Here is a 27,611-nt window from a genome sequence, read left to right as displayed (position 1 = left end):
ATGTAAAATAAGGTTAAAATCATAATTAATAGTATTAGATATTAGATATTATAATGATATCTAAGATAATAACAAAAAACTGCAAAATTTTTGTAAAATTACTAACTCAGGGGCAGCAACCGAACAACAGGTTGTCAGATTTGTCTGAAAATTTCAGGGCAGATAGATCTTGACCTGATAATCAGATTTAACCTATGTCAGATTTACTCTAAATGCTTTGGTTTCAGAGATATAAGCCAAAATCTACATTTTACACCTATGTTCTATTTTTAACCATGACGGCCATCTTGGATGGTTGGCCGGGTCACCGGATACATTTTTTAAACTAGATACCCCAATGATGATTGTGGCCAAGTTTGGTTTAATTTGGCCCAGTAGTTTCAGAGGAGAAGATTTTTGTAAAAGTTAACGACGACGACGGACGACGACGACGACGACGACGACGACGGACGATCGACGCCAAGTGATGAGAAAAGCTCACTTGGCCCAACAAGTGAGTAGAAACTGTACGCACACAAAAAACAAACACAAAATAAAATCGAATGTCATACTTTTGTTTGAAGTAATCACATCACACACTTTATACTTTTGTATTTACATGAGCAACACGATGGGTGCCACACGTGATGCAGGATTTGGTTACCCTTCGGGAGAACCTGAGATCAATCCGGTTTTTGTTGGGGTTCGTTTTGCTCAGTCTTTAGTTTTTTTATGTTGTGATTTGTATACTGTTGTTTGTCGTTTGTTCATCTTCGTGTTTTGCTGTGGCATTGTCAGTTTGTTTAAGACTAATGAGTTTGAATGTTCCTTTGGTATCTCTTGCCTCTCTCTTGGTAGGCAATTGTTTGTTAGTTTAATGTATATCTTTGTATTCATGTATTTCCAACACAAGTCTCATATTGATGGAGTATGTTAATGTGATCTGTGTATGATAATTAATATAGCTCTCCAACTGTTTCGGTTCTTATACAACAGTGATTTTCCAATGTTCGGCTTTGAGCATTCCTGTATACAAAACACAACATAAAAACTAAAGACTGTGCTAAACGAAATCAACCAAAAACCGGGGTGATGTCATGTGCTCCGGAATGGTAAGCAGATCCTACTCCACATTTGACATTCGTCGTGGTACTTCAATAGAATATGTTGATGATTTATATCAAGTGATGATTAGGCATCACGCAATAGCGGATTGGTAATTGACTCATATCTAACTCTAAGACATCATCAAGTTAATAAACCATCAGTCATGTAAATTGACTTACCCTTAAACTTGCATGACCGAATGTGAAATTTTGAAATTGAAAAAAGTTTATCATGGCGGAGAATAGACATGACTTTTACTGGTATAAACATTACAGACATTCAAAAAATTAAACACCAAAGCAAGAGCAACACGAACCCCTTTTAAATAAAAACAGGGGTGATCCCAGGTGCTCCGGAAGGACAAGCAGATCCTGCTCAACATGTGACAACTGTCGTATTAATTATCCTCATTACAACATCAGGTGGCACGGATTTAATTCCTGATGCGCGTACCCCACGATGGCCATGTTAGTTATGGATTAAATCTGAAACTAGGAAACACACAAATGATATCTTATAAGTTGACACGGAATACATTCTGACTTGAATTCTTGTATGGACTCATTAAAAATCTATTGGAATTGCATCCAATGTGGGATGCCAAAATCTTCTTCATTTATATTTAATGTGTCTTCCATAGAAACTAATCGAATTTCAAGTCTTATCAAACGAGACAAAAAAAAAATCAAAGTCATGGTGGTGACTTAATTGCAATATCGATAGACACTATCTCCGATGAAATCTCAGAATTACACACAAAATGAGAATGGATAGGCTGAAGTGAACGAAACAAACTCCACACACGTACTTCTTGGTTACTACTACAGACCCCCTTTAGACATGGGTTCATCACTAAAAGAAATAAATGCATCCCTAAATCGCACATATGGGAATTCAAAAGCTGCTATAACTGTGGAGGGAGCTTTCAACCTTGGTTATATGGACTGGCAAATACCATCAGTAATTTCTGGAATTATAGATAATTACCAACACAAAATCCTTATTGATATTATGATAACTGACCACTCTCTAGATCAAATCGTAGACAAACCAAACAAGAGGTGAAACAATACTAGATTTAATTTAAACAAATGCACCAAACATAACAGATAAACTGGATTCGTATATTCACTGAATGCACCATACCGTTGAAAAGAAACTAACGAGCAACTAAACAAAATCCAGCAACTACATTAAGCAAACTTGAAAACATACAAAAAGACACACAACTACTAGCAGGAAAGATCAAAACAATTTCTATGACTGGCTTTTCAAGATTACCATATAAAACCATCACTACTAATATAAATACCCCCATCCCCCCATCCCCCCCCCCAAAAAAAACCAACAACAACAACAAATAACATATATAATCAGATCACAGACCACCTAGAATACAAAAAAAATAAATAATCCACAACTAAGGTACAAACATAGGAACAAATCATTGCAAACAAACATGCGCTCGTCTTATTTGACATTATATAGCAGACAATACCAAAGACCTTTAAAAACTTATTCGCGTATATCAAAAGGATGAGAAATAATATATGTAGCTGCACTTAAAATAGACATCGTGCTCATAATGATCACCAAGGATAGGGCAAACATTCTACATGAGCAATTTCAAAAAGCATGCACCACTAAATCATCAGCAAGCCCGATACCAGTAAAGAATCTATCATTAGATGACTCAGCCTTGGCAGCAAGCCCGATACCAGTAAAGAATCTATCATCAGATGGCTCAGCCTCGGCAGTATGAAAACTGAACATTTTATTAACAGATGTTTGGGTGGGTATGGATTTAAAAAAGGTTTCACTAAGAAGAAAAAAAATCCTGCAGGGGTTTCAAATTTCGCGTCAGGAAATTCGTTAGACATCAATCGCAAGGAATATCCAATCATCTAAAGTAATTCAGAACTGGTATTGACTTTTTCTAATGCAGAATAAGTATATATGGTAAGCATGAATAATGAATCATGGTTTGATAAAGATTTTCAACAAAAAGTGAGTTGCATTTTTTAAATCCTTCAGTATAATACAGCAAAAGCAAATATCAAGGGGGAAAAATCTAAAAATTATCACAAAATTTGAAGCCCTGGAAATTTGAATAGATAATGGATTATATTTTTTGATATAATAAAAATAGAAATTTTCAACTTCCTTTTAAATAATATTTGAACATTCTATGACAAAACATGAAAGATTATTTAAATATATTTAATTCATACTACAAGATCTACATTGAAACAACATATGAAAAACTGTTTATCGATGCATCTAAATTTCATGTAATAACAGAGAAAATTCTACTGATTTAAGGATATGTTTTCCCCATTACATATGCATGTACCAAACATAGGAACCAAAGTCACATAACTGAAATAGAATTGAAATTAGAATAGAAAACTGCAGTTTTAAACAAAATGTATGATTCCAAAAAAAAAAAAACATCATTAAAGTTCAAACGATCAAACATTCCTAGCCTAACGTAAAAGTGATATCTTATATATTATATTGAATGGTATCTTCTACTTAATCTATCATGCTTATGAAATTATGTCTAAACTGATAAAATAAATATTTTAGGCGATGACAAATACTGCTCGATCCCATTCTAATTAAATTTCCTTGAAACAGGCTACTCTTAACATTAAGGTTCTAGAAAACGCCGCACTTCACTTTGTGTCACATGAACTTTTGGTCATTTATTGCACTTGACCGTTACCGAATAAGAAATTCATTTAACATAATACAAATATTGGATTTCAATCACTAAAAAGGCAAACGATTATCATAGAGTTAAAATACCTGTATTGATAATTAACATATTGTAAGGCATTCTATCATTGCGTATCCTTACTTCATATTGTGTATGGAAATATTTGTTGTCTATACGACTTGTATATGAAGTTGAGATTAATTACTATAGTCTTACTTCTGAGTTTCTGAATGTAACACTAGACACAGCTATTTTGTATTGAAATGTCAAAGTGTGTTTTTATCTCCAGTTAATTTAGTTGTTTCGTCAACGCAATTAGGTTCTTCTAATTCGATTTCGTCATCATCAATGGTGCCCACTTTCCTTTGACGTATTATGCAAATAAGAATTCCAGCCATTACGGATACTATCAGCAGAAAAGCAGACACAGCTAACAGAACGTTGGAAGGCTGGTTGTCAACATCAGGTTTTATAGTTGTATTATTACCTGTGCAAAACATAATATTTATCAAAGTGTGACTGTAATCTTTCAAATTTTACAATTTTCATAAAATTTCCAGACATCGTGAATTTTCCAGTACAATTAATAGCTTAAACGAAGAGTCAACACCATCGAATTTGTTTTCTAATAATGCAATTTTGAATCTAGTCTGCATTGCAATATATCTTACTTGAACAAAATTTAGATAAACAGTTCACATTAACGATGTACATACAGTGGGTTTATTTATATGATAGTTACAAATACTTTTAACAAAATTGCCAATGCTCATGAAATAATGTTAAAATGTGCCATGAATATATTGTCTTTTTTTTGTAAATGTTTTGTCTGTGTAATGGCATATTTCTACAAAAATGTTCTGTAAAAACGTAAAAATAGAATATCTTACCTGCCATGAGGAATATCTACATTAACCAATTACATTTCGTAGTAAGGTTAATTAGGATAAACAACTGCTCCCCGACTTGAAAAGTCTTTATAGAATGTATGACACTTGATCAACTTTGTCGCCGAAAACTCCTCTGTATCGCCTGAAAACAATTATTTCCTCTGGATTTGTATTCTTATTGTGATATGACATAAATTGCTACAAACAAATTCACTATAAGACATTACTACAGTGCAAGAAAGATTGAAGTAGTTTGAAGTATTTTATATCTGCCATGTTTGTCACTTACTTACCAAAGCAATATTAAATTTAACATTGAGACTGAAAACTCGTTGTAAAAGTTGATATGTATTCAATATAAGATTGTTTTAGTTTGATTACATTGACATCGAAGTAATGAAAGTTAATAACGAAGATGGATAAATATATGCAATACTGATTCACTTATATAGAAAAAAAAACATAAAGTAGATTTTTATATAAAACAAAATCAGAGATAATATGAGATGCAAATAGCCGGACAGCTGTTCGGTCGTCATAAACAACACAATTACACATAAAATGGATGCAATCAAGGCTACTTCAGTATGATAATTTAGATTTTATCAAATTTTTGGTACAAATAAGAATTTAATAGATATCAATTCAAATACAGACTAGCTTCAAAATTGCAGTATTAGAAAACCTTATATATATATGAAATGATTAGCCTTTTTATGTTGTTAAGTCTTTGACAGAAAAAAAATCCAAAGAAACATACACTGTAGTGAACTTCCATTCAACAGATATTTGAATTAACATTGTAGAGAGGGGTATACATGTATGTCAGAAGCCGCCTGTCGTTGGTTGCCGTGTGCAATAGAAAAATAACGGTGCCAATGAGACAAATATCCGCCAAAGATCAAAGCAAGAGGATGTAATCAACTGTTATAATTCACCGTAAGGCCTTAGACAATGTGTAAACCAATACATAATTGTTTCTCGTTTAATGCTAGAAGTAGTAGTTTAACACAAAATTTGAATATGAAAATGTCGTCGGTGAAAACAATTAAAAAAATAAATTGGGATTATTAACATTAAGCGAATTGGTAAAACTAACAATTTTTCGAAATTTTGATACAAAATGATAATTTGTTTCCAACAAGATTGCACACGCTGAAATGTCTCGCCTGATTTACTGACCATTGATTTTATGTTGATAGTCCTACATATAAAGTTTTCCTTCAAGTATCACATAAACTTAACATGATCAAAGAAAATGAATTCAAGGTGAGATAAACCAAGCCAGAAATACATGTAAACCCTAAAATCATTCCATACACCACATATAGTTGACCTATTGCTTATAGTATACACGAAACAGACCAAACCATGAAAACTTTATGTTGAGCAAAGAACAATGAAAATGAGGTCAAGGTCAGATGAACCCTGCCAGACAGACATGTACACCTTACAATTATTCTATGCTTTAAAAATAGTTGACCTATTGCATATAGTATCTAAGAAACAAACTTAACCAGAAAACCTTAACATTGACCAATGAACCATGAAAATAAGGTCAAGGTCAGATGATAACTGCCAGACAGGCATATACACCTTACAATCATTCCACACACCAAATATAGTTGACCAATTGCTCATAGTTTAAGAAAAACAGACCAAAACACAAAAACTTAACATTGAGCAATGAACCGTAAAACTGAGGGCAGATCAAATAAAACCTGCCGGACAGACATGTACATCGTAAAATATTTTCATACACCAAATATAGTTGACCTATTGCATACAGTATTAGAAAAACAGACCAAAACACAAAAACTTAACTTTAACCACCGAACCATGTAAATGAGGTCAAGGTCAAATGACACCTGCCAGTTGGACATGTACACCTTACAATCATTCCATACACTACATATAGTAGACTTATTGCTTATAGTATCTGAGATATGGACTTGACCACGAAAACAACCTTGTTCACTGATCCATGAAATGAGGTCGAGATCACGTGAAAACTGTCTGACAGGCATGAGGATCTTGTAAGGTACGCACATACCAAATATAGTTATCCTACTACTCATAATAAGAGAGAAATTAAGAATACTAAAAATCTTAACTTTTTTTTAAGTAGTCACTGAACCATGAAAATGAGGTCAAGGACAATGGACATATGACAGACGGAAACTTCATAACATAAGGCATCTATATACAAAGAATGAAGGATTCAGGACTTCTACCTTCTGAAATATTAAGCTTTTAATAAGTTTGTTAACGCCGCCGCCGCCAGATCACTATCCCTATGTCTCGCTTTCTGCGACAGAAGTCGCAGGCTCGACAAAAAGTAGAACAACACAAATAAGATAATGTTGAGATAAGTTTAAAAATTGATGTTGGTTTAAAACTTTCGAAGTGAACTCACTTACTTGAGCTATTTTTTTAGTTAGTTATTGACTCGTTTATAAGTGAATATGTCTTGGCAGTCCACTCTCACCTCAGAATACAAACATTTAGACAACCACGGAATACATCAAGATATTTCTTAGATACTTTACAGAAAATCATAAATGAGCGGAGGAAATATGTAAGATTTACTGCATAGCGATAACGAGAAACAAACTTGCCGAAACAGAAGGTGAAGTAGTACACATAAGAAAAGTTACCTCAAGAAAAATACGTCATAACTGTTGAAATATAAGAGTAAACACTTCAAGTACAAAGAAAATGTTTATGATCTTCACACAGCACAAGAAAAAAAATCAGTTAATATCATACAAAGAAAGGATATGATATATAATGTTATGACATAAAATCCCTATACACGCACTTGCATATCGCTAGTATTGTAGTTCTTCATCTAAAAGGTCACAGTGGGGCCTTTAACTTTAACACGGTACAAAAATTCACACCTAACAGCAAGTAAAGATCGGATCCTAACACCAGTTTGAAAGGACTTCTTTGGTAGATGTCGATCAAGCTACATGTGATGCCTAGTTAAGTCTCATATGTCACATACAAGCTCTATACAGAGATTTTGAATTTGTCAGTTATAAAACTACGGTTATATCAAAGATATTTCAATAAAATCCTTTAGAAACAATTAATATTTTGATCGAACTATGATTCAAAGATGATAGTTCAACCGATCAGTTTCATCCTTAAACATTTTCAACATTTTTAAAATATCATGAACGTATACTATTCATCAGTTTAAAGCAACATAGTCAGATTGATTTTTGTTAAAATTAAAGCCGACAATTAGAAACTCGTTATAAAAGATGTCAAATGATAATTCAACACCAAGACACGAAACTCTTCAACTCTGCAAAATTGGTATCACTGATTCTGGAATCCTTATGAAATAAAATTGAATATTTTTTAACAATTTTCCTTTACGCGTAATTTGTTAAACGACAAAATATATTTCCGTAGCGTGCTGTGTCACTCAGTACAGAACTATTAAACATAATATTTTAGATTGACATCTTACCAGTTACTATCTTGTCGTCATTAGTATATGTATTCATATCTAAGCACCTGTTATTATCTCACAAAATTTAAATTTGAATAATCTCCCTTTGCAAATTTTTTAAACGTAACTTTACAAATTTTCAGATAACTATTTTACAATATAATGATACGTTATACCTGAAATATATGTTAACATTGATTAGAAGACAACATGTTCGTTTGGAGGTTATTAAGACAAGACTTATTTTTTTTTATAAATCTAATAAACTGTCATACTGAAGTCAACTCACAGCTCAAAGATATATGTCAAATGCACCCTATAAATGTATTGAATTCATACTTTAAATAGTACCAAAAAATCAAGTAGAAGCAAATTGCTCTTCAAAATGGTGTTGTAAACTAATATAAATGTTGCAAAAAGCGGCATAACTCAATAAACATTTTCTGAAAATATCATTGAGGCCGCATACGAGAATTGATGGAAAAATAAAACATAATGAAAGAATCAAATTAAATTAAAAATATCCTGTTAAAATTTTAACATTCAAAGAAAGAAACGCATTGAAGATATTGCCAGTTTAATCATTTCTTACTATTATTTTCAGTTTTTCTGTTTTGATATTTTCAACATAATATCATTATATTTTTTTACAGTTTCTAATTACTTAGTAACACATATTTTTGGGGCGCATTACATTTGCATTTGCGGATTAAAAATTTTCACGTTTGCGTGCAGCTTTTTATTACATTTGCGCGCGTTCATTTTACAGGTAATACAGGTCTATATAAAGATAATTTATGATAAATATGTCAATAGTTTATTTACGATAGACTTACATTTGTTTGTACATGTATAAATCCATTGTTAATGTTCATTTTGAACATATTTATCATTTTAAATTATATCTTTTTCATATTGAATCGTTAAAAGAAATATATTTAGTAATCGCTTAAGGCATTCCGGTAATATTGCATTCTGTTTCTGTATCAGAGGGCTTGATACACGAGCAGTAACTGTTGTAAGTAGAAGTGAGGAAGAGAAAACAGATTATCTGATGGAACAATTCCGAAAATACCAGAATGGAGAAGAGGACATGTTTCACTTTCTTAAAGAGATGGGCCTCAAATATACTTCGCGCAAATATAATGGTAGTGGGGGCAAATGCAATTGCACAGCATACAACGAATCTAAAAGCAATTTATGACTTCTAATTAAATTTGTTGTCACGATGGACAGAGGAAGTTCAGGAGTTGCAACATTCGTTTGAGTAGAAATTCATTATTCATAAACGGAAATTTAAAACTGGAAAATAACATCAATCTCGCCACTACCGCAGTGGTTGCTACTTGCCGGATTGTAGTAATCTTGCGGACGGGTAGTCCATGAGGCAACGATCTTTCATCTTTATTTGCGCGAAGGGAGTTAATTATTTTTCTGGACAAACATTTTTTTCGGTTTAAATCATAATATAAAGTCATCAATAGCATACAAGAACAAGTATCTGTTTATTAAAACAAATGTTGTACTTATTTTCCTTCAAATTAATTCTCAATAGCAACAAACTATTTTTTTCACTACTTTTCTGCAACAATTTTCTTTTTTTCGAGAAATTAAGAATCGAACAATTTAATGAAAAGAAAAACAACCAACCCCCCCCCCCCCCCTTTTAAAAAAGAAAAAAAAGATGGATAGACGGTGGCTAACCATTGTAATATAACTTTAGTTTTATCAAAATAACACAGTTTATGAAAAAGAATTGTATTTAAGCCAAAATATATGATCATTTAAACCATGCACTGGCTACAGTTAGATGCTATCTTCAGGGACAAATAGATAGTTCATTTGCAACGGTACAGACCAAGTGGAAATAGATATAAGAAGATGTGGTATGAGTGCCAATGAGACAACTCTCTATCCAAGTCACAATTTATAAAAGTAAACCATTATAGGTCAAAGTACGGTCTTCAACACGGATTTTGATACCGATTTCCGACCGAGTAAAGAAAGTAAAGAGGACGGAATTGTCATCTTGATACATTCTCAATTTCACAGATGACGACGGATATGTTCCAATTGTTCAACAACAGTACCGTCCCCTTAATCTAGAATGTGACCTACGTAATTAGACTTATCACCCGGTTTGTACTTACACGAGCAACACGGCGGGTGTCACATGTGGAGCAAGATTTGCTTTCCCTTCCGGAGCACCTGAGATCACCCCCAGTTTTTTGTGGGATTCGTGTTGCTCAGTCTTTAGTTTTTTATGTTGTGTCTTGTGTGGTATTGTTGTCCATTTGTCTTTTACATTTTTAGCAATGGCGTTGTCAGTTTATTTTCGACTTATGAGTTTGAATGTCCCTTTGGTATATTTCGCCTCTCTTTTGATACAAATGTATATGGAATATAGTCATTGTGTTTTTCTATGTTGTGATGTTATACTATTGTTTCAGAAAAGGGAGAAGGTTTGGTACCATTAAAACGTTTAATCCCGTTGCAAATGTTTGCACCTGTTCTCAGTCAGGAATCTGATTACAGTAGTTGTCGTCTGTTTATGTAGTTCATACGTGTTTCTCGTTTCTCGTTTTTATATAGATTTGACCGTTGGTTTTTCCGTTTGAATGGTTTTACACTAGTAATTTTTTGGGGCCCTTTATAGCTTGCTGTTCGGTGTGAGCCAATGCTCCGTGTTGAAGGCCGTACCTTGACCTATAATGGTTTACTTTTATAAATTGTGACTTGGATGGAGAGTTGTCTCATTGGCACTCATACCACATCTTCCTATATCTATTGTAATATATAACACATATCGTAACGGTCACTGAAATAATGTTGGCAACCATTAACTCCGCCACTAGGAACCAATGACTGTGTAGCCACTTTGTAAGAACATGATATGATATGATATATTAACAAAATTCGGATAGAAAACATGGGACCTAGAATATTATACTATTATTAGGTCCAAGTATTGTACAGAATTAGAATCTGATGAGAAAGTACAGACGTGCACTTCTTATAAAAAAAAGTTTGAGAAAAAAACAGGAAAACATCATTCGTATATGTAAATGCCATGAATAAATTCGTAATAGAAAATAAAGGATATGGGGTATCCATCCATGCATCAAAATCAGTACATGCACAGCAAAAAACACAAAAATGTTGATGTGCATAGCGTATGACATGGAAGATTTATTTATCAATTAGAAACATGCGGACTCTCGACATGAGTTATATTCATTCTACTGACGTATCGGATCTATCAGAAACATACATATAATGCATTCATAGGTATGGAACATAATTTACTGTTGAGTTACTTTTAAGTTAACGTGTTTTCTGGTGAATGTGAGATAAACTAAATTAAGGATGACTTTTTGTACTTACGTGAAATTTAAAAAAAAACTACAATTTAGAATTGATACTATAAGTCAGAAGAGCATTAGTTAAGGAACTAAACAAGCTAAAATATTGATAGGTTATGGAGCTCCTTTTCGAGATTTTTTTTTAAATGGCGGGAAAAAGCTTACTCGGACTTTTACCTTATATTTACATTGGTAGTATTTGGGTCTCAAATCGAAAGAAAAGAAATCTAGAATCTGCTTAAATTTTGGTAATTACTATTGAAGTCTTATATGAAAAGAAAAATGGGTGTAATGGGGCAAAATATTTTACCCTGTATCGTAGGGAAAAAAACCAAGGAGTCCGAACATCTCACAAAAATTCATAAACCTGACCTAAGTACATCCTTAAAATATGTTACAAAATCTCATCCATTATACCAGTCTTATAATTCTTAACTCCAGACGCGTGTTTCGTCTGTACAAGACTCATCAGTGGCACGCGAAGCAAAATATTCGGAAGGTCAAATCAATTACTAAGTTGAACAGCATTTAAAACCGAAAATTCTAAAAAAAAAAAGTAATGCCAAAAACGACATAGACAGTTTATTCCTCGGAGTAAACAAAACTAAGTGTTTTGGATAAATAAATTCAACATTTCATAAACAAATTTGTTAATGTCTGAAAGGCTCGATACGTCGGTTAGATATAACTAATGTCGAAAATTCGAACGTTTTATGATTTCGTTCGAACAACATGTGTTTCTAGAATAGCCATTATGACGCCCAAGACCAAAGTTTTGAAATTGCAAATTTACAAAAAGAGACCGAAGTATTGAAATGCCAACTCTACAAATAAACATTTTAATCAAATCACAAACAAACACGGGCTCAAAAGGTCACGTGTTGTCTTAACAGAATAGTAAAATAATATAATATGATGATACATGTATATATAATCGTTTTCATAACAGTGTAGACGAGACCATTTCTTGGCGCGCTCAGGTTTCCCATTGACTGGGTTAGATTTGATTTGGTGAACGTTCGTCTGTAACGCCCATTTATCACGTCATATTTATTATAGACATTCAAACTGTGGGGTCGCCAAAGGTTCTCAACGCCTAAATCAAATAATTTGAAAAACTAGCACAGGAATAACCTTTAAAACTGAGTTTCACTGTGCGTATTGTTTTTTGTTTGTTTATTCTACATTGGCTAGAGGTACAGGGAGAGGGTTGAGATCACACAAAACATGTTTAACCACGACGCATTTTTGCGCATGTCCCAAGTCAGGAGCCTCTGGCATTTGTTAGTCTTGTAAGTTTTTTTAATTTTAGTTCATTTATATGTTTCGGAGTTTAGTGTGACATCCATTTTCACTGAACTAGTACACATTTTTGTTTAGGGGCCAGCTGAAGCCCGCCTCCGGGTGCGGGATTTTCTCGCTGTGTTGAAGACTCTTTGGTGGCCTTGGGCTGTTTTCTGCTCTTTGGTTGGGTTGTTGTCTCTTTGACACATTCCCCATTTCCATTCTCAATTTTATTTGAGTTTTGATTAATATTGAATACTTAAACATTCTTTACTTGCGTTTTTGTTATGTTTTGATAAACAATTTTTATGATATCGCACGTTCTTTAAACAGAAAAATTAATTTAACTAGCTTTAAAAGTTACAATATATATATTGGCTATTATCATTTTCGGACGTCAAAGCGATTAACCCATTGTGGTTATCCATTTTTTTCACTTAGCATCTTTTAAACTATTATCTTGTGTAAAATTTTATTTTAGAACGAATGCATGATCTACTTTCGATAGTTGTGCAATTACAAAACATATACAAAATATACTTTCGTATGGTCCTTTTCGTATTCGCAAGATATTGGACTGTAAAAAGCTATTTAGACCAAGCCTTATGAAATTTGCATTTACTTTACGAAATAGGTAAAATGTATAGTTTGGTGTATATAGGAAACTGGAACTTTTCTGCTAACTACCATACTTGTGAAAAACCCTTGGTAGCAGAATGATTATGCACCGACTATTCTTCTTTTTCTGAGTGTGTGTGTGTGTGTTTTTTTTTGGGGGGGGGGTTTCTCATACACATACATGAACATTACTTTTTTATAACAGTGTCGTATTTTTTTTCGTCCCTAATTTTGAATGTAAATCAATTAGTTTTTTCCCTCTTTTTTCTGAAACAAAGTATTTTTTGTCCTTTCCAATTTTTTTTTAGAATCAATTCATATTTTTAAAAAACGGTTTTCAACTTACACACACACAATAATTGACGACAGTTTATATATCAACTTCGTCCTTTTTAAGATCGCAAAGAAAATGTGCATAAACTATATATATCATATTTTTTCTATTAAGGTATTTTGTGAATTAACCCCATCGACTTAAAAGTTTTTACAATGAAAATCGAAATGTGTAAATGTATTTTTCGATTATCTTATAATATTAGCTCTGAATATTTATTATTCTCTCAAATGAACTGTTGTGTGTACTGATATAAAGAATATTTCAAACAAATTCCTTTAAAGTTTTTTATGTTTCGAAATGTGTAACAAGTGATTATTTATATCCACACTGGAAGGCCTCTGACAGACTGAGTGAGCGTAAAATCATCGTTATCGATAGACGATGACAAACAAGTTAAAGGTAAATGATTCAGTATTATTAACAACAAAAGCACTACGGTTGTCCACACTGTTACGGGAATACGTAAGTAATAGTTATACACCGAGGGATAGGTGTGTCTGGATAAGAAACCCCGTCGGCCGGAGGCCGGAGGGGTTTCTTATCCAGACACGCCGTATCCCGAGGTGTATAACTAACTTACACCCCATTCTAAACCCATTATTTGTTAACATTGATTATTAAATGAAAAAAAAACCGATAGCATATTTATTGACAATATCAAACCATGATTTATAAGAATTTTTTTTTTATTACATGAAACCCCACTTGTAACCTTTCTTAGGGTATCTTTGTTAAAAATTTGACAAGTGAGTATATTTTACAAATGTCAAAGTTGTTTTGCATATTCCCGTTAAATCCATGTGCTAAAATGGATCAGCGGGTCAAGGTTGACCGTTTCGTGTATTCTTATTACAAACAAAAAATACATCATGCTCCTTGTATGCAGTTGTCAATATGGACGGGTATAAGACGGACGACATTTTGTGGCAAGCGTTGGATTTGGTAGAAGAGACTTAAGATAAAGGCTATATTATAACCCAAAGTACTTACCTGTATCAGTGTAATAAAGGTAATCATAGCTGTATTTTATATCTTACGGTTTTATAACCACCCCCCCCCCCTCTTTTCAAAATAAACAAACATTCATATTCGGACATACTAAGGGATAGGTGTGACCCGACTATCAGACACGCTCAACATACAAAGATACAGATTTAATATTTAGGAACTCCCTTTTTGGGGGCAAACAGGGGCTGATCCAGCTTGGGGTTCCCAACTCAAGAGAAAAAAAAGGGGGGGGGGGTCCAACCATTCAAATGCATTGATCTTTTAAATAAAAGTCGGGTCCAAACCGCGGAACCCCCACCCCCAGATCGGCCAATGGGTAACCGGGGGAGGGGGGTCCCGGGAGTTAGAATCCCCATTTTTTTTAAAAAGACCAATGCTTTAGAATAGAGACATATGACTGGGATAAAAAAGATTACCTTCAAGCAAAGGAGTATTTAAAGGATTATTTTTGTATTCAAAATAAATGCTTAATTTTTTTTCGCAATTGGAATTTCCTAAAATGTGTTTTTTTAATATCTTGAAACAATTTGTAGTGAACACTATTAGTAGTTTCTTATGTTCATGCTATTTAAAAAAAATCAATTTCTATTGTTACGAATAACAATGGACTTTGTTTGCGGGATGTAGAAGCAGGGGTTTCCAGAAACCCCGCTCGTCACACCCTGTGGTCAAAATCCTTTGTTATTCGTAACAATAGATCTATTCAATTTACACTTGTTTCAGAAATAGAAACTATGAAGTATAACAATAGAACTGGGGTGTAACTCTTAATCAGACAATATGTATCATTTGAATCGTGCCATCATCATAGCACTTTCTGTTAGGAAGATGGTAGTACCTTGATGTACTGATATTTCACAATCCGCGATACCGACATCTTCTACACGAAGAATCCATCCACACTGACTATAACATTAAAGTGTCTTTAACATCAATGAAAACACGTTTTTTTTTTCTCGTTGAACGATTCTCCAAATGTCCTTGTATTTTCCCTGATTATCTTTTTAACTTAAAGGAATATTTCAACGATTACCAAAATTCCAGCCATAATTAAAATGTCCATTTGTTTAAAGTGTTTTGTTAAAACATGATCCATTGTTTAAACAAAACTTTTAATTAATTTAAAAGGACCGTCTTTGTTCTGCACATTGTTCTTTGGTTGATTGCGTTATGTGCCTTTAGGAAGAATTTCATGATTATATTAATTTGAAGAAATCTACTATTGTATCATCTCTTAGAATTCGTTATCGTTGCCACTTGGAATGCTTTTACTGAGTGAATTCGCATGGGGGATGTTGCGTGTATATCAGAAGACGCTTACCACGTCGACACATCCGGTCTCGCTCCTTTTGGATTTCATGCGATTCGCTCAGTTTTTGTTTATTACCTTGATTAGTCTCTTTCTGATCAAATTATGATAATTGAATATCTGTAAAGTACTGTCGCCTTTATTTACTTATTTACATACTAGTATGATTAAAAGATATTTTTGAGTAATATCAATGCTACAATATTCGACCAGCACAATAACAGAGATTGACATTAAGAGGTCAAGATCCGATCTTAAACTATCTTTTATTCATAACTGTACTTTCCATCAACTTCCTTAATGGATGTAAATACCAAGAGAAACTGGTTTTATAATCACTTAGAGGTGCCCGATTAGCTCTACTCATTTATTGGTAAACGTCTAGCGGCAAATATATTACAATTAACTAATTTGTTCTAGTCCGGGATATGCCCGGTTAGCCCTATCACGTGACCGGGTTAAATATGGCTGAAAAGTAAAACGAGTGGAACCGGCTGATTCAAAGATGGCGACAGAAGTTCAATCTTATACTTTTTGCTTTCTAAGCTCAGAAATATGAAAAAAATGAACCTGTTGATAAAAAATATATTTTTTTTACATGCAATATTTTTTTCAGAGGCCTTATTTATCATTAAAACGTTTTTCCGAGATAATTTTATAAATTTGAAATTAAAATATGGCGAACAATTTATTAACGTCATAGAGGACCATTACAGTATCACATTACGATATGAACTGATTAAAACATGTTACAATTTTCATCTTTTAATTCCGACATTTTACCTTAAATTGCGCTTTCCGCCATACTTTTTTGACCGGCTGATTGCTTGCCGGTGTGTTAAGACCGGCGAGGGCGGCGTCTGCCTATATGCGCCGGCGGCTGATTTCAAAGCAATTGAAGCGACTGTGCCTATACCGGAAGTACCAACCGGGCTAGCCCGGGTTAAGCCGCTGTGGCAAATGAAGTACTACCAATGCGTATTCGTAACCCGAATAATCCAGTCGTTATATTCCGATCACTCCATCAACTTCATTGGAGGCGGAGAGAATCGGAGACGATACGAGCTTGAATTGTTCGAGTTAGCGTATTCGGAACAATGACGTGTTAACGAGATAAGAATATATCCGGCCTGTACTAGACTGATAAGATAACATGCTAGCTCACAAATTTACAATATAGACATCACCATACTAAGACATATTTTATTATGACTCCTAGTCTAACTGTCTTTGCTGCAAATCCTTGGTGCCACGTGATTGGTAGAGACTCAGCAAATACCGTTTTTGGAATGAACCCGACGTGAATCAAACTCATGACACCTAGAACCCATTGCGAGCATGCTACCACGAGACGTTCAAGAGTGGGGTTTGCAAAAGGTACAACTCATTCGTTTAAAGAATATTCCCGGTTATGTCGGGTACAACCGAGTATGTATTTTTGTTGATATCAGTTGTATCTTTTATCATTTTGCGTAAATTATAAATCTTCTTTGTTTCAGTTAAATGATTTTCTCTGCAGATCAATATTAACAACACGTCATACCAATATCTAAATACAATTCCTCTATAATACTTGTGTGACTCACTGAATATTTATAACACATCATACTAACTCCTAAATGTTATTCCTCTAACTACTAGTAATTAGTTAGACATTGATTCTGTATGTACGATACATTAATGAAAAAAATATCTTTAAAAGAGTGTGTTTAATAGAATAAAAGTTACAAAAGGTATTCATGCATATCAAAATAAAACACAAGTAGAGCTCTTGCTAATTTTTGATTTCGTTTGCTTAGTGTTATTACTATTTGTATCTGTAATTTTGATTGGTTGCTTTTTGTCATTTGTTTTTGATTTGGTCATTGCAATTGGAAGGTCATTGAAACTGTCATTTGGTTCATGTAACGTTTTGATCCCTTTTCCAACCAATATATACGTGTTCATAGAGCCTTTTCCTTTCACTTCAATTACACCTCTGTCTCTTAGAATATAATCACTTTTGTCGTCGTTCATTAAAACTCTGCAAAAAAATGAAAAAGAAATACGTTCAAATATGATTTTGATTCCAAGTAACACAATTTAAACTTTTGACAATGAAACAACTATCCAACAGATACCACATGACCAAGATGTCGGTTCATAATAAAATAAACAATGTGAATCTATATATATCTAAATTTGTATTCATTTGAACGGAATATTATTAGTTACATAGTGTGCTAGTGACCTAATACGATATGTATGGGGTCAGTAAATTCCATATGGGGTGAGAGTGAAGCTCGAATCCCTATATGGAATTTACTGACCCCATATATATTGCTAGTGACCTAATACGATATATATGGGGTCAGTACATTCCATATGGGGTGAGAGCGACGCTCGAATCCCCATATGGAATTTAATGACCCCATGAAAATCGTATTAGGTCACTAGCACACTATGTAACGAATTTATCTTACCGACTATCTTAACATGTGGTATTTAGACTAGTGGCTTATCAAAGTGATCAAGTCTTCAATACCGTTAGTATTAAGAACCTTCTTCCATTGGTATATACAAAAACAAATGCCAACAATAACAACTTGTCAGCTTTAAATGTGTTTTATGAATTTAGTTCAATCGTTCATCATCAATTTCTTCGTCCGTTGAAACCGTGAAGATTTTTCCTCAACACCGTGTTATTTTTATATAGGGACGTAACACCACTACTAACCGTGTATTGGAATAAGCCCCGCCTACTAACCGAATATGGAACCCTATTAACCCAATATGGAATATAGACGGTCTCCACGCGGTTGCTTTTAACAAATCATTTTCCTAGAAATGTATATATAGGAGGTAAGATAATTGATATTATACGTTTATATTGCAATTAAATAGTTGAAGTCAGACAATTGTCCCATTTCACACATTTCAGATAGAAATATTACAAATACGTGTAAATAGTCAAATGTCTCGAATGTAGTTTACTTTTCCTCTGTTTTAGTACGTCGGTCATTGTAAATCTATTTTGTCAAACTTAGTTTTCCACATTTGTTTTATAATATTCGGCGAATTAAATCATAAGCCTGTTACGTATGTTTCCAATAGATATAGATGTATTGACCTGATTTTGTAAAATGGAAGTCATTTCGAGTATGAATTTATCTAAAAATAGTTTACCGATATTAAAATCGCATAAATCGAAAAAAATAATGCATATCAAGTTAACAAACAAAAACTCGAAAGAATCGCATTATCTCCAAAAGGACGAGAGATAGGTTCTGATTCACGGAACATTTCTAATGGAAATGAATATGCCTCTTGTATTAAAAACAAATCCAGTAACTTTTAAAAATTCATATTTTTTGCACATCATCTTTAAAGTACATTTACATAAGTACAATATCTATGTTGGGAATCGCATGATCAATTTTCGAACTTGATCTTTAAAGTGCATTTATATATGTACAATATCTATGTTGGGTATAAATGTACTTTTGATTTGCTTTATTTCATAAGGTTGATTTTTTCCTAATGTGTAAAACTATCATTTCCTTGGTTATTTTGATCATTGCGTAAAAAAATATTACTTGGCGGTACTTCCACTCATATGAATTCTTCCTGGTACCCCATGGCTTTCCATTCTAGATGCAGTGTTCACAGTGTCTCCAAACAAACAGTATCGAGGCATCTTCTTACCAACCACCCCAGCTACTACAGGACCACTGTGAATCCCTACTCTAATCTGCATAGAAAATATAATAAATATAATAAGTAAATATTAAAGAAAATATTAAAAGACAGAATAAAACATGAAAGACTAACAAATGGTCGCTTTAGTTAATTCATTTCATGTTCCTACTAAAAAGTGAAAGTTATGACATATATTGGTTAACCCATTGTACTGTTTCTATTCTTCATTTGTTGATAAATCAATCCTAAAAATTTGCGTTGTTTTGTTCCTGAAGTGAAAGTCGTACTTTTGATATTAGAAAAGAGAGACAGACGATTCTAAGGTACAACCAATACCATAACTTGAAGGAAAAAAAAAACAAACAATACATTATCCGGATTGTTTCTATAATGTTTCTTGGTAAGACTGATTAAACTCCTAAAATTAAACTTATGTATTCTTTTTATTATTCAATCGAAATTGGAACTAATACAACTGCTTCTACAGGTACGGATCCAGAAGTTTGTAAAAGGGGCCCCCTGGCAAGCCAACGTTTTGAGTGATACTTGTAAAAAGTCTATGTATTTATCATATACTAGTATGTAGCGCCATTAAATCTGCCTCTGTTCTAGTATCTACGTACACCAATTTGTTGATAGTTATAAAATAAGGATATGTGGCTTTTATATGAGTGCCAATGAGACATCTATCAACCAGAGTTTAAATGAAGTGGATATAAGCAATTATAGGTCACCGTAAGGCCTTCAACATACCCTATAGCCTGCTATAAAAGGCCTCGGCATAAAAAATATGAAACAAGAAATCTAACGGCCTAATTTATAACAAATATACATGTACATTATGAAAAAAACATATGACAGACATGAAGCAATGACGATCTCTGAATTACAGGCTCCTGACTTTGGACAGCCATGGACATAAAGAATGTGGCGGGTGAACACACGTTTGTGAGCACTCTACCCTCAAGCAGGACAGGCGTGTAACAGCACAACATAAGAACAAACTGTAAAAATCAGTTGCTAAAGGCTTGACTCAATAGATAGTTCCGATAAATATTTTCATTACCCAAAAACTTCTGAACAGGACGAGTTCATATTTTGTGAGCTGTTAGATAGTGATGAACTGTAATGTGTGAGCACTTTAAGTATCTGTCATATACCTGTTTGCTGATATTTCAGCATGTTGAATGAACACACATTTTTCATGACTTCTATATGTAATACCGCTGATCAGAATGACTCATATTTGGTAAGCGGCTTAACCATGATGAGTTGTGTTTGAAATTTCGGATGTGTCAAAATCTGTATATACTTCTTGTTTACGGATACATTGAATTGTGAAATGTCATATGCTTAGCAAAACAACTGATTTAGTCTTGTTTGTATACAGAATTCATCACTGTGTATCTATTGAACTTATGATGTGTAATATATTAAAAAGCTGGAAACTGAATTTAAAGTACAGAAAGTTTTATTAGAATATGATATAGATATCAACCAAAAACATCTTCTTTAACTTTTTGAAACATTTTGCAGGAACTTATAAAAAAAATATCCAAAACATTTTTATGGCGTTATTTGATGTTCATGATGTTTTTGGAACATTTTGAAAATATTTTGAGAAATATTTGTGGAATTTCAAAGATTAGCTAAATGTTTTATACGCCATCGACTTTCACATTATCGTGGTATATCTTAACAATATTTTAATTATGTTATGCAATATTTTCGGAAATATATTAGAAAACGTTTTTGCGATATTTTTCCACCACACACTTTTATATTTTTCAAACCTTTATGGCGATATTTTCATGACATAACATTTTAATAACGTTTTAAAAATATTTTTGTGTTTAGACTATTTTGCTTTTTTAATGTTTTATCATAATGTACACCTTACAATCATTCCATACACTACATATAGTAGACTTATTGCTTATAGTATCTGAGATATGGACTTGACCACGAAAACAACCTTGTTCACTGATCCATGAAATGAGGTCGAGATCACGTGAAAATTGTCTGACAGGCATGAGGATCTTGTAAGGTACGCACATACCAAATATAGTTATCCTACTACTCATAATAAGAGAGAAATTAAGAATACTAAAAATCTTAACTTTTTTTTAAGTAGTCACTGAACCATGAAAATGAGGTCAAGGACAATGGACATATGACAGACGGAAACTTCATAACATAAGGCATCTATATACAAAGAATGAAGGATTCAGGACTTCTACCTTCTGAAATATTAAGCTTTTAATAAGTTTGTTAACGCCGCCGCCGCCAGATCACTATCCCTATGTCTCGCTTTCTGCGACAGAAGTCGCAGGCTCGACAAAAAGTAGAACAACACAAATAAGATAATGTTGAGATAAGTTTAAAAATTGATGTTGGTTTAAAACTTTCGAAGTGAACTCACTTACTTGAGCTATTTTTTTAGTTAGTTATTGACTCGTTTATAAGTGAATATGTCTTGGCAGTCCACTCTCACCTCAGAATACAAACATTTAGACAACCACGGAATACATCAAGATATTTCTTAGATACTTTACAGAAAATCATAAATGAGCGGAGGAAATATGTAAGATTTACTGCATAGCGATAACGAGAAACAAACTTGCCGAAACAGAAGGTGAAGTAGTACACATAAGAAAAGTTACCTCAAGAAAAATACGTCATAACTGTTGAAATATAAGAGTAAACACTTCAAGTACAAAGAAAATGTTTATGATCTTCACACAGCACAAGAAAAAAAATCAGTTAATATCATACAAAGAAAGGATATGATATATAATGTTATGACATAAAATCCCTATACACGCACTTGCATATCGCTAGTATTGTAGTTCTTCATCTAAAAGGTCACAGTGGGGCCTTTAACTTTAACACGGTACAAAAATTCACACCTAACAGCAAGTAAAGATCGGATCCTAACACCAGTTTGAAAGGACTTCTTTGGTAGATGTCGATCAAGCTACATGTGATGCCTAGTTAAGTCTCATATGTCACATACAAGCTCTATACAGAGATTTTGAATTTGTCAGTTATAAAACTACGGTTATATCAAAGATATTTCAATAAAATCCTTTAGAAACAATTAATATTTTGATCGAACTATGATTCAAAGATGATAGTTCAACCGATCAGTTTCATCCTTAAACATTTTCAACATTTTTAAAATATCATGAACGTATACTATTCATCAGTTTAAAGCAACATAGTCAGATTGATTTTTGTTAAAATTAAAGCCGACAATTAGAAACTCGTTATAAAAGATGTCAAATGATAATTCAACACCAAGACACGAAACTCTTCAACTCTGCAAAATTGGTATCACTGATTCTGGAATCCTTATGAAATAAAATTGAATATTTTTTAACAATTTTCCTTTACGCGTAATTTGTTAAACGACAAAATATATTTCCGTAGCGTGCTGTGTCACTCAGTACAGAACTATTAAACATAATATTTTAGATTGACATCTTACCAGTTACTATCTTGTCGTCATTAGTATATGTATTCATATCTAAGCACCTGTTATTATCTCACAAAATTTAAATTTGAATAATCTCCCTTTGCAAATTTTTTAAACGTAACTTTACAAATTTTCAGATAACTATTTTACAATATAATGATACGTTATACCTGAAATATATGTTAACATTGATTAGAAGACAACATGTTCGTTTGGAGGTTATTAAGACAAGACTTATTTTTTTTTATAAATCTAATAAACTGTCATACTGAAGTCAACTCACAGCTCAAAGATATATGTCAAATGCACCCTATAAATGTATTGAATTCATACTTTAAATAGTACCAAAAAATCAAGTAGAAGCAAATTGCTCTTCAAAATGGTGTTGTAAACTAATATAAATGTTGCAAAAAGCGGCATAACTCAATAAACATTTTCTGAAAATATCATTGAGGCCGCATACGAGAATTGATGGAAAAATAAAACATAATGAAAGAATCAAATTAAATTAAAAATATCCTGTTAAAATTTTAACATTCAAAGAAAGAAACGCATTGAAGATATTGCCAGTTTAATCATTTCTTACTATTATTTTCAGTTTTTCTGTTTTGATATTTTCAACATAATATCATTATATTTTTTTACAGTTTCTAATTACTTAGTAACACATATTTTTGGGGCGCATTACATTTGCATTTGCGGATTAAAAATTTTCACGTTTGCGTGCAGCTTTTTATTACATTTGCGCGCGTTCATTTTACAGGTAATACAGGTCTATATAAAGATAATTTATGATAAATATGTCAATAGTTTATTTACGATAGACTTACATTTGTTTGTACATGTATAAATCCATTGTTAATGTTCATTTTGAACATATTTATCATTTTAAATTATATCTTTTTCATATTGAATCGTTAAAAGAAATATATTTAGTAATCGCTTAAGGCATTCCGGTAATATTGCATTCTGTTTCTGTATCAGAGGGCTTGATACACGAGCAGTAACTGTTGTAAGTAGAAGTGAGGAAGAGAAAACAGATTATCTGATGGAACAATTCCGAAAATACCAGAATGGAGAAGAGGACATGTTTCACTTTCTTAAAGAGATGGGCCTCAAATATACTTCGCGCAAATATAATGGTAGTGGGGGCAAATGCAATTGCACAGCATACAACGAATCTAAAAGCAATTTATGACTTCTAATTAAATTTGTTGTCACGATGGACAGAGGAAGTTCAGGAGTTGCAACATTCGTTTGAGTAGAAATTCATTATTCATAAACGGAAATTTAAAACTGGAAAATAACATCAATCTCGCCACTACCGCAGTGGTTGCTACTTGCCGGATTGTAGTAATCTTGCGGACGGGTAGTCCATGAGGCAACGATCTTTCATCTTTATTTGCGCGAAGGGAGTTAATTATTTTTCTGGACAAACATTTTTTTCGGTTTAAATCATAATATAAAGTCATCAATAGCATACAAGAACAAGTATCTGTTTATTAAAACAAATGTTGTACTTATTTTCCTTCAAATTAATTCTCAATAGCAACAAACTATTTTTTTCACTACTTTTCTGCAACAATTTTCTTTTTTTCGAGAAATTAAGAATCGAACAATTTAATGAAAAGAAAAACAACCAACCCCCCCCCCCCCCCCCTTTTAAAAAAGAAAAAAAAGATGGATAGACGGTGGCTAACCATTGTAATATAACTTTAGTTTTATCAAAATAACACAGTTTATGAAAAAGAATTGTATTTAAGCCAAAATATATGATCATTTAAACCATGCACTGGCTACAGTTAGATGCTATCTTCAGGGACAAATAGATAGTTCATTTGCAACGGTACAGACCAAGTGGAAATAGATATAAGAAGATGTGGTATGAGTGCCAATGAGACAACTCTCTATCCAAGTCACAATTTATAAAAGTAAACCATTATAGGTCAAAGTACGGTCTTCAACACGGATTTTGATACCGATTTCCGACCGAGTAAAGAAAGTAAAGAGGACGGAATTGTCATCTTGATACATTCTCAATTTCACAGATGACGACGGATATGTTCCAATTGTTCAACAACAGTACCGTCCCCTTAATCTAGAATGTGACCTACGTAATTAGACTTATCACCCGGTTTGTACTTACACGAGCAACACGGCGGGTGTCACATGTGGAGCAAGATTTGCTTTCCCTTCCGGAGCACCTGAGATCACCCCCAGTTTTTTGTGGGATTCGTGTTGCTCAGTCTTTAGTTTTTTATGTTGTGTCTTGTGTGGTATTGTTGTCCATTTGTCTTTTACATTTTTAGCAATGGCGTTGTCAGTTTATTTTCGACTTATGAGTTTGAATGTCCCTTTGGTATATTTCGCCTCTCTTTTGATACAAATGTATATGGAATATAGTCATTGTGTTTTTCTATGTTGTGATGTTATACTATTGTTTCAGAAAAGGGAGAAGGTTTGGTACCATTAAAACGTTTAATCCCGTTGCAAATGTTTGCACCTGTTCTCAGTCAGGAATCTGATTACAGTAGTTGTCGTCTGTTTATGTAGTTCATACGTGTTTCTCGTTTCTCGTTTTTATATAGATTTGACCGTTGGTTTTTCCGTTTGAATGGTTTTACACTAGTAATTTTTTGGGGCCCTTTATAGCTTGCTGTTCGGTGTGAGCCAATGCTCCGTGTTGAAGGCCGTACCTTGACCTATAATGGTTTACTTTTATAAATTGTGACTTGGATGGAGAGTTGTCTCATTGGCACTCATACCACATCTTCCTATATCTATTGTAATATATAACACATATCGTAACGGTCACTGAAATAATGTTGGCAACCATTAACTCCGCCACTAGGAACCAATGACTGTGTAGCCACTTTGTAAGAACATGATATGATATGATATATTAACAAAATTCGGATAGAAAACATGGGACCTAGAATATTATACTATTATTAGGTCCAAGTATTGTACAGAATTAGAATCTGATGAGAAAGTACAGACGTGCACTTCTTATAAAAAAAAGTTTGAGAAAAAAACAGGAAAACATCATTCGTATATGTAAATGCCATGAATAAATTCGTAATAGAAAATAAAGGATATGGGGTATCCATCCATGCATCAAAATCAGTACATGCACAGCAAAAAACACAAAAATGTTGATGTGCATAGCGTATGACATGGAAGATTTATTTATCAATTAGAAACATGCGGACTCTCGACATGAGTTATATTCATTCTACTGACGTATCGGATCTATCAGAAACATACATATAATGCATTCATAGGTATGGAACATAATTTACTGTTGAGTTACTTTTAAGTTAACGTGTTTTCTGGTGAATGTGAGATAAACTAAATTAAGGATGACTTTTTGTACTTACGTGAAATTTAAAAAAAAACTACAATTTAGAATTGATACTATAAGTCAGAAGAGCATTAGTTAAGGAACTAAACAAGCTAAAATATTGATAGGTTATGGAGCTCCTTTTCGAGATTTTTTTTTAAATGGCGGGAAAAAGCTTACTCGGACTTTTACCTTATATTTACATTGGTAGTATTTGGGTCTCAAATCGAAAGAAAAGAAATCTAGAATCTGCTTAAATTTTGGTAATTACTATTGAAGTCTTATATGAAAAGAAAAATGGGTGTAATGGGGCAAAATATTTTACCCTGTATCGTAGGGAAAAAAACCAAGGAGTCCGAACATCTCACAAAAATTCATAAACCTGACCTAAGTACATCCTTAAAATATGTTACAAAATCTCATCCATTATACCAGTCTTATAATTCTTAACTCCAGACGCGTGTTTCGTCTGTACAAGACTCATCAGTGGCACGCGAAGCAAAATATTCGGAAGGTCAAATCAATTACTAAGTTGAACAGCATTTAAAACCGAAAATTCTAAAAAAAAAAAGTAATGCCAAAAACGACATAGACAGTTTATTCCTCGGAGTAAACAAAACTAAGTGTTTTGGATAAATAAATTCAACATTTCATAAACAAATTTGTTAATGTCTGAAAGGCTCGATACGTCGGTTAGATATAACTAATGTCGAAAATTCGAACGTTTTATGATTTCGTTCGAACAACATGTGTTTCTAGAATAGCCATTATGACGCCCAAGACCAAAGTTTTGAAATTGCAAATTTACAAAAAGAGACCGAAGTATTGAAATGCCAACTCTACAAATAAACATTTTAATCAAATCACAAACAAACACGGGCTCAAAAGGTCACGTGTTGTCTTAACAGAATAGTAAAATAATATAATATGATGATACATGTATATATAATCGTTTTCATAACAGTGTAGACGAGACCATTTCTTGGCGCGCTCAGGTTTCCCATTGACTGGGTTAGATTTGATTTGGTGA

General features: G+C 33.1%; 1 protein-coding gene and 1 long non-coding RNA gene across 3 annotated transcripts in view; both read right to left on the bottom strand.

Annotated features, from left to right (window-relative positions):
• Positions 1-3,290: 3,290 nt before the first annotated feature.
• LOC127736372 (uncharacterized) lies at positions 3,291-4,922 on the bottom strand. Its single transcript, XR_007998958.1, has 2 exons — positions 4,699-4,922; positions 3,291-4,295 (listed from the first exon to the last, which is right to left on the bottom strand). It is a non-coding gene; the product is annotated as an uncharacterized LOC127736372 (long non-coding RNA).
• A 12,852-nt stretch (positions 4,923-17,774) lies between these two features.
• Positions 17,775-27,611, bottom strand: part of LOC127735183 (guanylate cyclase soluble subunit beta-2-like) — a 109,997-nt gene continuing 100,160 nt past the window's right edge. The window contains exons 11-12 of one of the 2 annotated variants that reach the window (XM_052245466.1): positions 19,658-19,812; positions 17,775-18,105 (exon numbers count right to left, since the gene is read on the bottom strand). In XM_052245466.1, coding sequence (XP_052101426.1) covers positions 17,829-18,105; positions 19,658-19,812 — 432 coding nt within the window. In that variant the 3' untranslated portion in view covers positions 17,775-17,828. The remainder of the gene's footprint in view (positions 18,106-19,657; positions 19,813-27,611) is intronic. The other variant, XM_052245390.1, reaches the window with a different exon arrangement.

Source organism: Mytilus californianus, unplaced genomic scaffold, assembly GCF_021869535.1.
Source record: "Mytilus californianus isolate M0D057914Y unplaced genomic scaffold, xbMytCali1.0.p SCAF_1, whole genome shotgun sequence".
Taxonomy (NCBI): Eukaryota; Metazoa; Mollusca; class Bivalvia; order Mytilida; family Mytilidae; genus Mytilus; species Mytilus californianus.
Note: the sequence above shows the minus strand (reverse complement) of the source record. Positions and strands in the feature narration are given on the sequence as shown.